At 43.2% G+C, this 14,350-nt stretch overlaps 1 protein-coding gene across 8 annotated transcripts in view; it reads left to right on the plus strand.

The window, feature by feature from the left end:
* Positions 1-14,350, plus strand: part of LAMA3 (laminin subunit alpha 3) — a 272,517-nt gene that overhangs the window by 190,963 nt on the left and 67,204 nt on the right. For 7 of the 8 annotated variants that reach the window (XM_042909620.1, XM_042909619.1, XM_042909622.1 and 4 more), the window contains 3 exons: positions 4,607-4,837; positions 9,273-9,386; positions 13,950-14,059. In XM_042909620.1, coding sequence (XP_042765554.1) covers positions 4,607-4,837; positions 9,273-9,386; positions 13,950-14,059 — 455 coding nt within the window. The remainder of the gene's footprint in view (positions 1-4,606; positions 4,838-9,272; positions 9,387-13,949; positions 14,060-14,350) is intronic. The other variant, XM_042909621.1, reaches the window with a different exon arrangement.

The following is a 14,350-nucleotide window of genomic DNA, read 5'->3' on the forward strand; positions in this document are numbered from 1 at the left end:
TAGCTGACCACTAAGCTACCTAAGCAGAGACTTTCATGGCCTTACATGACAAAGAATACAGACTTTACAGAATTAGTTCAGAAAACTCATTAAACAAAGACACAAACAACAATAGTAAATAGCAACAGCAACACATTCTGGGGAGGGGGGAGAAATATGATTTCCTGAGTTGCCATGTTACATTATGTTAAATGTCCAGTTTTCCACAAAAAAAATATGAGACATGAAAAAGAAACAGGAAAGCATGGTCCATGCACAGGAGAGAAAGGCAATAAATAAATAGAAACTGTCCCTAAGGAAGCCCAGACATTGGACTTACTACACAAAGACTTTAAATCAACATACATCAAAGAACTAAAGAATACCATGTCTAAAGAACTAAAGTAAAATATGAGAACAATATCTCACCAAATGCAATATACTAGTAAAGAAATAGGAATTATAAAAAAAAGAACCAAATAGAAATTCTAGGGTTGAAAATTACAATATCTGAAAATGAAGAATTTACTAGAAGAGCTGCTGTGGACTGGGTTGTGTTCTCTCCAAATTTATGTGTTGAAGCCCTGGTCTCTAGTTTGAGTGTATTTGGAGTAAAGAAGTAATTAAGGTTAAATAAGATCATAAGGATAGAGCTGTGATCTGATAGAATCAATGCCCTTATAAAAGGAGACACCAGAAAACTCACTCTCTCTGTCTACCACATAAGAACACAGTGAGAAGGCAACCATGTGTAAGCTAGTAAGAAAATTCTCACCAGGGACCAAAGTGGCTGGCAATCTTGATCTGGGACTTCTAGCCTCTATAACTTTGAGAAAACAGATTTCTGTTGTTTAAGCCATCGAGTCTATGGTGTTTTGTTATGGCAGCCAGGCTGACTAAGACCAGGGCTCGACAACAGAGTTGAACAGGCAGAAGAAAGGATCAGCCAATTTGAAGGTCAATTGAGATTATTCAGTCTGAGGAACAGAAAGTAAAAAGAGTGAGGAAAAACAAACAGACTCTCAAAGACGTATGAGACACCATCAAATGTACCAACATGTGAATAATTGAAGTACCGGAACAAGAGGAGAGAGAAACAAAGAAAGAAACAATATTTAAAGAAATAATGGCTGCAAAACTTATCAGATTTGATGAAAATCATTAATCTACACATCCAAGCTCAACAAACTTCATGTCGGATAAACGCAAGAGATCCACACATTAGAAACATCATAGTAAAGATTCTGAAAGACAAAGACAATCTTAAAAGCAATGGGAGAGAAGCACATCACATACAAGGGTCCTCAATAAGGTTAAGACCTAACTGTTCACCAGAAACCATGGAAGTCAGAAGGCAGTGGGGCAGCATTCAAAGTGCTAAAAGAAACATGCAGCAAAGAATTACATATCCAGAAAAATGTCCTTCAAAAATGGAGGAGAAATGAAGACATTCCATTATAAACAAAACAGGGAGAATTCAGTGCTATCCCGCCCTCCTTATAAGAAATACTAATGGGAATCTTTAGACAGAAATGAAAGGACACTATAGACAATAACTTCAATCCCTGTTAGAAATGAAAAACACTTGTAAAGGTAACTACATAGGTAAATATGAAAGGCAGTAAAAATATATCTTTTGTTTGTAACCTTCTGATTTAAAAGACAACTGCTTAAAGCAATAATTATAAGTAATTATAAGTCTGTGTTGATCAGCATACAGTGTATAAAGACATAATGTATATGATAATAAGAGCACAACAGAGCAGGTGAAGAAATGAATAGAAGATAAGCATTTGTGTACTATTGAAATAGTTTGTATTTATTGATTGATTTTTAAGTGTTATTTTAAATTTATTTTGAGAGAGAGCAAGTGAGAGAGCAAGCATGAGTGGGGGAGGGGCAGAGAGAGAGGGAGAGAGAGAATCCCAAGCAGGTTTCACACTAGCAGCACAGAACTCTTGAACTGTGAGATCATGACCCAAGCCGAAACCAAGAGTCAGATGCCTAACTGACTGAGCCACCCAGGCGTCCCTAAAGCTTGTATTTACATAAATGGTCCAACAAGGGTAAAGCTAGAGACAGTTGCCTGGGGCTTGGGATGGGAATAGGCAGTAACTACAAATGGGCACAAGGGTTCTTTTGGGGGTAGGGGGATGAAAATGTAAAACTACATTGTGGTGATGGTTGCATGCTTCTGTAAATTTACTAAAAATTGTACGCTTAAAATAAGGGAATATAATTGTATGCAAATCATACCTCAAGCTGTTAAAAATATAAACTAAAATTATATTAGTATCTTATTTATATGTAAATAATAATAGATACCATTTATTGAATGTCTACTACATGTTAGGCACTGGGCTAAACACTTTATGTACATTATATTATTTAATTTGCTTTAATCCTCTACTATATGGGACACTATAGGACACATAATCCTCATCATACTGCTGAGAGATTAGACATTATTATGCGCATTTAAGACATATGGAAGCCAAGTTTTAAGGAGGCAACAGAATATAAAGGTTAAATGTGCAGTCTTTTAGGGATGACTGGGTGGCTCAGTCGTTTAAGCCTCCGACTTCAGCTCAGGTCATGATCTTACACTTCCTGAGTTCAAGTCCCATGTCGAGCTCTGCGCTAACAGCCTGGAGCCCGTTTCCAGTTCTGTGTCTCCCTCTCTCTCTGCCCCTCCACTGCTCATGCTCTGTGTCTCTCTCTCAAAAATAAACAAACATGAAAAAAAAATTCTTTCTCTAAGTGCAGGCTTTTACATGAAGAGATACTCAACATCACTAATTAGTAGAGAAATGCAAATCAAAACCAACGGGATGCCATCTCACAGTCATTAGGATGGCTACTGTTAAAAATAAAACAGAATAACAAGTGTCGGCGAGGATGTGCAGAAATTGGAACACATGTGCACTGTTGGTGAGATTATAAAACAGTGCGAGCCACTGTGGAAAAGAGTATTGAGATTAAAAAAAATTTTAAAGATAGAATGACCACGTGATCCAGCAATCCCACTTCTGAGTATATACCCAAAAGAATTGAAAATAGCGTTTTGAACAGCTATTCACACATCCATGTTCATTTCAGCACTATTCACAGTAGATAAGAGGTGGCAGATGACAGATGAATGGATAAAGAAAATATGGTATATACATATGTTGGAATATTATATTACCTTAAAAAGGAAATCCTATCACCTGCTAGAATATGATAGATCTAGCTAGTTAGATGCTGGAACGTAATGTGAAGATTTTATGCTGAGTGGAATAAGCCAGTCACCAAAAGACAAATACTGAGTGATTCCACTTATATGAGGTATTTAAAGTAATCGAATTCATAATATCAGAAAGTAGAATGGTGGTTTTCAGGAATTGGCGGGAGAGGAGAAATTGCTTAATAGGTAGAGAGTTTCCATTTTGCAAGATGATAAAGGTCTAGGATGTGTTATACAACAATGTGAATATAATTAATGCTATTCTACTGTACATTTAAAAATGGCTGAAATGGTAAATTTTATGTGATGTGCCTTTTACCATCATAAAAGTAAAATGTAAATGTGTGTGTGCAAGAAAAGATTGTACTTTCTGTCCCAATTATGTACATTTAATGAGTGATGTAACTGCATGACTCAGTGGGTTTCCTTAAGCCTTTCTCCTGTATCATTCTCATTCATTTTGTGCTTACACACACAAAAGTGCATTTTTAAAAAAAAAGTATTTATTTATGTATTTATTTATTTATTTGAGAGAGAGAGAGAGTTGGTTAGAGGGACAGAGGAAGCGAGAAGTGGAGGGAGGGAGGGAAAGGGAGAGAGAGAGAGAGAGAGAATATTTTAAACAGGCTCCATGCACAACATGGAGCCCAAGGTGGGGCTCAGTCCCATAACCCTGGGATCATGACCTGAGCCAAAATCAAGAGTCAGATACTCTGCGGCGCCAGGGTGGCTGAGTCTATTAAGTGTCTGACTCTTGATTTTGGCTCAGGTCATGATCTCACAGTTCCTGAGATCGAGCCCCGCCTCTGTCTCCACACTGACAGCAAGGAGCCTGCCTGGGATTCTCTCTCTCCCTCACTCTCTGCCCCTCCCTTGCTCTCTCTCTCTCTCAAAAAAATAAACTTTAAAAAAAAGTTTAAAAAAGAGAGACATTCAACCAATTGAGCCACCAGGTGCCCCAAAAGTGCATTTTAAAATAAGTAAACACTAGGAAATCTTATTGCATTTCATTGTGCCTTATTTCCTGCCTTCATTTTTTCCCCTTTCATGTGGCACTCTCTTTTCTTAGGAATAACCCAGGACACCTGACTCTAAATATAAATCTGCTATCTTATACTAACTTCTGTTCTCTCCTCTCCTCGTCTCCTCCTCCCCTCCTCCCCTCCTCCCTTCCTCCCTTCCTCCCTGCCTCCTTGCCCTTCCCTTCCCTTCCCTTCCCTTCCCTTCCCTTCCCTTCCCTTCCCTTCCCTTCCCTTCCCTTCCCTTCCCTTCCCTTCCTTTCCCTTCCCTTCTCTCGTCTTCCATGCCTTTCCTTTGACTTGTGCTGGACGCCTGCCTCTCTGAAAGCCCTGGAAGTGAGCTTGCCAAGGGGAGACCTTGCTTTTCTTTTTCCATGTGTAGGGAAACTTCAGGCACGCCAGCAGCAGTGCCCCCGTGTCCCGGGAAGAGCTGATGATGGTACTGTCTAGACTAGAAGGTGTGCGCCTCCGAGGACTCTACTTCACCGAGACTCAGCGGCTCTCCTTGAGCGGGGTGGGACTGGAGGAGGCCTCTGCCACAGGAAGTGGGCGTAGAGCACATCATGTGGAGATGTGTGCCTGCCCCCCTGGCTACACCGGTGACTCATGTCAGGTAGGAAGAAATTCCCCCTAGGACTCCTGTGGCTGCCCCTTCTGTCTGCTGCCCCCACCCTGCTGGACGGTCTGAAGTACTCTGTCCATCGGACAGGTGTCTCCTGGGCTATAGCTTCTGTCTTACCTGGACCACCTTCAGGTATGAAATACAAAAAAGAAATCACAGACACCTCAAATTCCACTGGAAAGCCGCAGGCATTTGGTCAATCCTGGAGGTTGTAGAAATCAGGACTTTCTGGGAAGTAGAAGGAGCCCGCCAGTGGGCATCCCAGTATTTGAGCCACTGCCTTTCCTCGGGTTCTTGTGCTGTTCTTTAGTCGAGGGCCCCTCCGGTTTAGAGTCCAGACAGTGTCCTGGTTCTTCCAGGGGACGTGGCAGCCCAGTTTCCGAACTCACAGCAGATCTTCCTGCCAGGCCCAGCCAGCCTGACTTGTCCTCAGATGATTAAATTGTGCCATAAAATGAAACTGTCGTATCTCAAGTTGTAAATAGGTTCTCTTCCTGATGGGAGGGAAAGCACAACAGTTTGGTGCAATTATTAGGAAATAGCAAATATTATCACTCAGTGTATTCCCTCTACCCCCTGTATGTACATTTAGCAACATCCTCCCCTTTCTATCCTCACCCCTTGATCGCAGAAAGCCCCTAGGTGATCGGCACACAAGTTTCTTTTTTTAACTTGCAAATATATTACCTGTCGTGGTTTTCTGGGGAGATCATGACCTGAGCCAAAGTCAGACGCTTAACCAACTGAGCCACCCAGGTACCCCGTGGGGACTTCTGTCTTATAACATTTAGTCCACAGGTGCCAAGATTCTTCTTCCCCACCCCCTTCCTCCTATCTCTTTTCTAGCCGAATTAAATAAAATCATAGCCCCAGGGAAGGAGTGGAACCTCTGGATTACCAGCCTCCTGCCCCGGGCGTGTTCTTTGCTCGTGACTCAGCCTGTGATTTACATCTGCTCTAATCAGCTAGTGCCGTCTGCGGGGTAAGGTGGGTAGAAGGTGATGCCTACCCCACCTCGCAGGAATTACAGAGCGGCGTTCTTCCCTGTGGGACTGTTATGTGCGCTCTCTCACAGGCTGACTCATGGGTGAAGTTTACAGGTGGGGCCTCCTGCCGCAGACAGCCTGCCTCACCTGAGTCAGGCGGGCTTGGGCACTGAAGCAGGAAGGGCAGGTATAAGAGGAAGAGGAAAAGGTTTGCGTGCAGCCAGCAGGACGCCCAGGGACCAGGATGTCCCCCACAGTGAGGTGGTCAGCCTGGAGCGCTGGATGGCTGTGGATCTTTGGGGCAGCTGTGGGGCAGTGTCTGGGATATAATTCACAGCAGCAAAGGGTAGCGTTTCTTCAGCCTCCGGGTCAAAGCCATCTGCAAGCAAGTTATGTGGAGTTTAAGCCCAGCCAGGTAATGTCCCTTTTCAATTTGGTTTGGGCTGGGGAAGGGTTCCTAGCTTTATGACATTTTTTAAGTTAAGGGGATGAATGAATAATGGGTGGGCTGGGGGAGGGACCCAGAGCCTCCCTGTCCTGTTGACTGGCAGAGTTTATTACGGTGCCTGACAGATTGTTCTCCTGAGCTGTTAACCACAAACCCTGTAAACATCAGCCCACCTGGAAATGCCCAGACAGCTCAGAGTTTGAATGTTTGTGGGATGTTAGTACACTATGAAACTTTGTGCCCTTTCGAGAGTAACTCAGGCCCCAAGACAAAAGAGTCCAGTGCCTGTAGACTTCCAAATTCTGCTTGGAAGAAAATTTACCGGTAAAGTAAACCACGAAAATCAGTGAAATCCATGTTTAAGAAAAGTGATGAGATTGAATTTGTATAATACCTAACAAGACATGCTTCAATTTGCCAGGCATTAAACACTCATAAAGTCTGCTCGCTTGCTCTCTCTCTCTTTCTCTGTCTCTCTCTCTGTCTCAACTTTCTGGATTTTTACATGTATGCTCACAGAGAAATGGATCCAATGGCTGCTGAGGTAGCCCTGAAAACCTGATAGGGACATCATTTTATCATTTGTACCACAAAAGTTTATCGGAAAAGTGATCCTGAAAAATTGTTACTTAAAAAATATGGTTGCTAAACCCCTTTCTGAAATGATATATTAGGATACATTCATTTTCATTTAGAGTAAATCTTCAATACAATCTGAGTACTTGAACTGAATTGTGTATAAGATTGTGTGGAGTTTGTGTGCTTTGTAGAGGTGAGAAAATGATTATATTTCAGTAACCGACAAACGTTCTGCCCGAGTAGAAGTCATGTGACTTGTAGGAGACTTTTTCTGTTTCTAATCGAAAGCAAATTAGGTGGGTGGTTTAATTTTAATCAGGATGGACCGTCCTCCTGCCAAACATGTTTAATTAAGGCTTTTTACTCAGACATGTTGTCATAAATGAACCACATATATTTATTAATTTGGATAATTTGTTCTTTACCAAATATTATTTCATAAGCATGTAATGTGATATGTGGGGGTAATTAAGAGACACTTGCCACTTAGTAGTGGAGAGTATTTGCTTGTAGATATGATCACACTACCAGTGGCTGAATTTTGTTCGAACGTCTCTCTCAGTTGTGTTTTCAATTAAAGAACATTCCTTTCATACTTCGATTCTCCTGTAGACAAGCCTATTCATATAACACATAAAGCAATCTCATTTTTTGCAATAGCTTCTTTTGCCTAAACATGGTTTCTAATAGCTGAAGGGGAAAACATACTGGAAATTATAGTCTTGTTATTGTGTCCAGTGTGTAGTAATTGGTAATTTTGGAAGAAACTCCTATCAGAAACTGGGATGTTCTACTCCGGGGAGTATACCAGGCTTCTTTCTCCAGCTCTATAAGGGTGGCTTCTTCCTCTTTTCCACCAGACCAGGTAGAGCCCTTTATGGCTACGGATGAATGAGAATGGATGGTTGATTTTCTGATTTCTCTTGATTGTAGCTTCAGAGTCTTATAGACATAATGCTGTTTAAAGAGGATTAGATGAAAGATGATCTTTTATCTTGAAATATTATTTTTTCCTGATGCTTTAGATAGGCCATATATGGAGGTCACTTAAAGAAACTGGGGACAACATTTGGTTTGAATCAATGTATTAATTTGCTCTGCCAAAATAAACAAAATGTCTATGATTCTCTTTAAAGACAGAAATCTAAATAATTTTTAATGGCTGGTGTTGGAAGAATTGCTTTTTCTTCTATTGGGGGCATTCTTAACTAGAATCCTTTTTTAAGTATTTATTTATTTTAAAATATTTATTTTTGAGAGAGAGAGAGAGGCAGCATGTGAGTGGGGGAGGGGCAGAGAGAGAGGGAAACACAGAATCCAAAGCAGGCTCCAGGCTCTGAGCTGCCAGCACAAAGCCCATTGTAGGGCTCGAACTCGTGAACTGCAAGATTGTGACCTGAACCAAAGTCGGATGCTTAACCAATTGAGCCACCCAGGTGCCCAACTAGAATCCTTAAAATATATATATATATGTACACACACACACACACACACACACACACACACACATATGGTCAAAGCAACATTGAACAAGAAAAGAAGACCACACCCAGTGAGATTCCCTCCAGCTGGGTCTTTGTGTGTCCCATTGGAGCCCAGTGTCCCTGCAGCGTTCTGTAGAGAACACAGGCACGGTCCTCTCCCCTGAGTTCGCTTTTGCTTATAGACCAGTGAGTGGCAGTGACATGATTCCCCCGGTTCTGCCATTATTGAATAGATCCTAATGAAGACTCCTTAGTCCCCCTTCATCCACCAGTCCAAACTCCTACTTGGAGACGGAATGCCTGCCCTAAGAGCACTTGAACTTGAAAGGATTTGCTTAGAGACTTTCCCCACCAAAGACTGATGTCCTGACCCTCTTTACCCCTTCACCTCTCCACCCTTCCACTTGCCCTAAAACGGTTGAAGGAGAGGAAGCCATTTCCACACTCCTCCCTCCACGTCTCCCTTTTCTCTCGTGTCCCCCCACACATCTCCCGCTCCGCCACTAGCATACACGCGTGCTGTGGCGTGGAAACAAGGTAGAATCTGACAAAGGGAGCCAGTGGACTGGCTAGTGTTTGAAAGTAGAAATCCACATACCAACTAAAGGAAAAAAGATTTAAAAAGTGAATGCTTGGGGCACCTGGGTGGCTCAGTTGGTTGAGCGTCTGACTTCAGCCCAGGTCATGATCCCGTGGCTCGTGAGTTCGAGCCCCATGCTGGGCTCTGTGCTGACGGCTGAGTCTGGAGCCTCTTAGGATTCTGTGTCTCCCTCTCTCTCTGCCCCTCCCTGACTCACACTCTGTCTCTCAAAAGTGAATAAATGTTAAAAATAAATTTTAAAAAGAAAGTGAATGCTTGACAGTCAGAATTGGCACATGCTTTGGATAATAATTCTTTATGTTGACTAAATGCTTTGTTTGAAAAACAGGGTTGTAGCCCCGGATACTATCGGGATAGCAAAGGTGCATATACCGGACGATGTGTTCCCTGCAATTGCAACGGACATTCAAATCGATGCCAGGATGGCTCGGGAATATGTATCGTGAGTAAATTGATACTCTCCTGGCCGACAATCTGTGTCTCCCTGTCCCCTCGCCCCCCACCCTCACCCCACTGGTCCCTGAGACATCAAATATCGCATCTGCAGCCAAACCCAAAGCCAAATTGAGGTTGCTTTGTAAACATGGCATTCAGCATTATCAGGCTGAATTATTTTACACTTCACTTTTCCCTCCATTTTAACACATGCCATCGGAGAAGAACTCCTAGCTGAACAATGAAATGGCACATTAGCTTCTAAATTTTTGCTTCAAGGAATGTTTTTAATGGGTGGATCCCGGGACTTAATTCCTGGTGGAATATAACAAATCAGAGCCACTGCTTTGGGCCCCTGTTTTGTTGGGGTAGCAGGAGGCTGCAGGAGGGGAGCCTTGTGGTTGTTAGATGAGCAATAGCTCAAGCAAGTAATCGGGGAGAAGATGACGCTTAGAAAGACTTAAGGCACATACTCAAGTCACTCAAGCACTAATCTGCGGCTGCCAAGACAAAGTGGGTTTATGTAGGAAGACAGGTGAGGTGAGTCCTTGCTGTCTGTGGCCTATCCACTGGAAAATAATCTTCTTTTAAAATACCTTAAAAAATATTTCCCATAGAAAATTGGATTGTCGGGAAATTTTTCTTTTGTATCCTGAAGCAGCACATTTTTTCTTCTGCCTTCCTCTCTTTCATCCCTGCCAGCCAGGGCCTCCCTACTTGGAAGGAGAATGGACAGATACAAAGAAAGGAGAGAGCATCAGTGCCCCTAGGAGCACAAGCCCCCCCCCCCCCCCACACTTACGTTGTGCTGTTTGAAAATGCATTCTTCTGGCATGGATTTCCTTTGCGTTGTGCAATGCATCTAGAGTGTGTTTCAATTCTTTGAGCTCCTGGACTGTATTAAGCCAAATTCAGCATGTCCCAGGGAACTGCTTCCACTGCAAGATGGGACAGGCCAGGACAGGACATTGTTGATAGAATATTCTGTAGAATTTTAACCTTGTAAGTTCAAAAGCAATAAAACTCATTGGGAAATAGTATTTTTCAGCTCATAAATACTCTTCTATAATAATTTATATTTCATAGCGTATGCCATGTGTAACACAGGTAGATGCTTTAATTTAAAATAAATATTTATCTTGTCACTGAACCATGGCTAGATGTCACGTCCACTCTATCAAAGCTGCCAAAGAACAAAAGTAGGCATTCTCTGCGTCCATTCACCCAGCGGAAGGATCACTATGAGTCATAATTCATCTGTTTTAATCAAACAAGATTTTCTTTGTCATTTCCTTTCTCTGTAGCTGTGTCTTCACTTGTCCCTAATGGCCATATGGCCTTTAGAAAGAATTCATTCAGGAAACCTTTACGGAGCCTTTGCTATCGTGGGAGGTAGTGAGCTAATAAGCACTGTGGTTAAAACGACCCGACGCCCTCCCCGCCTTCACGCCTCCGCGAGGCTTGCGGTCCCGTGGGGAACGTGCGCGCATGCGCGCTCCCACAGAGGCGTGGGGCCAGTGCCTGCACTCGCTCCCCTGCGCAGTTCTCCCCTGGCAGGCTCTGAGCGCTGCCCCTGCCCTGGTGGGGGGGGGGGGGGGGGGGGGGGGGGTGCCCGTTTTATGGGAGCCAAGGATGCAGCCCTCATTCTCAAAGATCCATAACGATTTGGAAACCAAGTACTTTTCACCATCGAATGGGCTGGTTCCGCTGCAAATTGGACTTCGTCTCTCAAGAGCCGAGTCAATTTCTAATATCTGGGACCTTCACTCTTGTGCAAATCTCCATATTGTTTCAAGAATAAACTTCGAAGTTTGAAGAAGAAAGTAACCCCAGCCCTTAGCAGTAAAGCCGTGTGCGTCCAAGAGCAGCAGGTCGTATGTTGCGTGGGTGCCGTCGTCAGCCGGAAGGACCCGCAGTGACAGGCCCCTTTCTCTTCGCCAAGGCTCTGTCTCTTCTCCTGGCCCCCTTTCTCCCCATATTGCTGCCCCTCCCCCACTCCCCTTGCCTTCTGCCATCTCGGTCATCCCTCTTCTACCACTCTGTTCCCATGTCCCTTCCTCTTTCGGTTTTCCTTCACTTTACTCCCTGGCTCTTGTGCCCGTTTCCCCCCTGCCAGACTTACCTGAAACCCACAGGTGGCCTGGGGCTCTCGTGACGCTCATGACCAGAGGTCCATGCTCCTCCGTGCCGCCTCAGGTTTCCCGTGATCTGAGCTGCTACCTTTCCAGCTGCATCCCGCCCCGCCTTGCCCTTCACTCTCCGGAATACCAATTGCTTCATTTTGCCCACACGGACTGCTGTGCTCCTGCACGACTGACATTCTATGCACGCTGCTCCCTATGCCTGGTGTGCCCTCCCCTCACTTCTCTACCCAGCTAATTCCCCTCCTTTTATCCTCCATGCAGGAGGCATCATCGCCTCCAGAAGCCCTTCCCTGAAGCTCCTCTTGCTCTTATGGGATGCTGGGGTGCATCAGCCATCAAGTTTTCCACGTTATATTTAACATGTGTACTCACAGGGTTCTATTTGCCCCCTGGTCAGGGTGCCGATCCATCTTGGCATCCCTAGTACCTGGTAGCATAGTGGGACACGTAGTAGATGCCCAATGGATGTTTGGTGTCCGATGGAGCTAAGAGAGCACATGATGTGGGAGTGGATGTGGATTCATCCATCCATCCATCCCTGAATTTATTCACAGTAAACCACAAGGAAATTGGTAAGCAGATATCTCATATTTGCAGGACTGAGAAAGACAGCTATCAAGATAGGTGTTCTCAGCTGAGGGTGGGGGTATTTCAGACATTCTTATGGGACCTTATCAAGCAACACAGGTTCTCACCCCTTTCTACCATTCTTCCCCAGCTCCCGAGGAGGACCAGAGGTCAGGGTGTTTTCAGTAGGACACAGATGGCCTCACCATAATTCTTGTTTCTCCATGTCCTTGCTTCTCCAATGTTTTCAGCTCAGAACTAAGTGGATCTAGGATTAAAAGATATCTATTCAGCTATGTTGTTCCTTAAGAATGTCATTTAGAGTTTAAAAAGAAAGGAAACTAAAGTGGAAAGATAAATAATCCGTTCAAAAAAACGACTGTTTTGTGAGAGAGTCAGGACCGTGGAGCAAGGGAAAGGTCAAGGAGAGACCCCTCTGTGGATCCAATACACTGCATGTGGATTTGGTCCTAGCGTCCAGGTCTACAGGAAAAACTGTCATGGCAGTGACTTTTGGGGAAAGAGGGAGGGATTCAGGGCAGGGACGAGCTTTCTGGTGATGATTCCATGTTAATGTGTAAACAACATCCCTTCTGTGTATGACACGATTTCATATCGGGAAAAAAAGTATGAAAACATGTTACAACATGTGGATTGTGATTGTCTGTTATTGAAAGGTTGGTGAGGGATGGTTGTGTTTAAGCCAAAGGAACTGATGACATTATGATGGAAGGGACAGGCTCGCATTCAAAGCAGGGCCGCACCCACTTAGGATATAGGTGCATGTTGTTTTTCGCAACCCGGTTTCAGATATTATTGAAAACTCACATCCATTGAAGTTTCCTACCAAGCCCCACCTCTACATAAAAGCACGTTTCAAAAACATTAGACTTATTCCCGGTCATATAGAGTATCTCTGAATTATCAAATGCCCACAATAGGGGAGTGGTTTCCTGGATAGTTTTGTGCATTTACATATGTATTACTAGAGTAAAGCAAGAAACATTAAAAATTCCACAAAATAAGCAAATTTGATACCATCTGCTAGGATTTGCCTCAATGGACTGCTCAATTGGAAAGTCATCTCGTCTCAGTGCTTTATTGAAGAACAACTTTCAATAGGCATTGACTTTGGCATGAAAATAATTGGATTTACATAAACGCACAACGTAGATAAATAACATCTTGCTTCTTGGAGACATTGGAATTAAACTGAGATGCTGGAATTACTTCTTTAGATACAATGCAGCTTTTCATTGTTTTAATAAATTGTACATGTTAACTTATTGCAACTATATTCCTCTTTAGTATGTCACGAGTAACTGAATTATGTAAAACAAGTTGATTTTCATAGACATTATTCTCAGGGGAAGAGGGATAGGGCTAACACCTTGCTGAAGCTATAGTGTACTTTTTAAAATCCTCTCAGCCTTCGCAAGTGGGTATTATTCTAACTATATGTTTTAAGAAAATTAGAATTGTGTGTAAATCATACATCAATACAACTGGTTTAAAACAAAACAAAACAAAACAAAACACCGAGGCTCAGAGAGGTGAAGAATCTTGCCCAAGGCTGCACAGCTGTGAAACATTGGAGTGAGTTTGAATCTAGCTGGTCTTCCTCCAATTTCGTCCTCCTGATGCTAAGCACCAAATAGCTGATGGAAGGATGCTTACGTGTTTTATTTTCTAGTACCAACAGTAACTGGATAGATAGGAATATATAACATTTGTGATTCATAGCTCTGTACAGAGTCAGAGGACTTGAGTTATAATTGTGTGAGTAATTAAGGTGATAACAATCTTAATAATAATAAATGTAATTGGCTGCTCTTAATTGTATGTTCATCTGTCCCAAGAACTGCCAGCATAACACTGCTGGGGAACACTGTGAGCGCTGCAAAGAGGGTCACTATGGGAATGCCATCCACGGACACTGTAGCGTCTGCCCATGTCCTCATTCCAACAGGTACTGTGAGAGCTTGAAAATAATCTGTGGAGATAGGAAGTAGCTTGGTGGTTGCCTGGGACCAGAGATGGGGAGTGGGAGAGGGGCAGTGTATAGGAAGTGGCCGGTAAGGGTGTGGGATTTCTTTGGGGGGTGATAAACATGTTCTGTAGTTGATCATACTGATGGTTTTTACAACTCTGTGAATCTACTAAAAGCCATTGAGTTGTACGCTTGGAATGGACAAGTGATACGGTATGTGAAGTCTATCTCAAAGCAGTTGTATTTAAAAAAGAACATGCAAAAATGCAA

The sequence above is a fragment of the Panthera leo genome, chromosome D3 (assembly GCF_018350215.1).
Source record: "Panthera leo isolate Ple1 chromosome D3, P.leo_Ple1_pat1.1, whole genome shotgun sequence".
NCBI lineage: Eukaryota > Metazoa > Chordata > Mammalia > Carnivora > Felidae > Panthera > Panthera leo.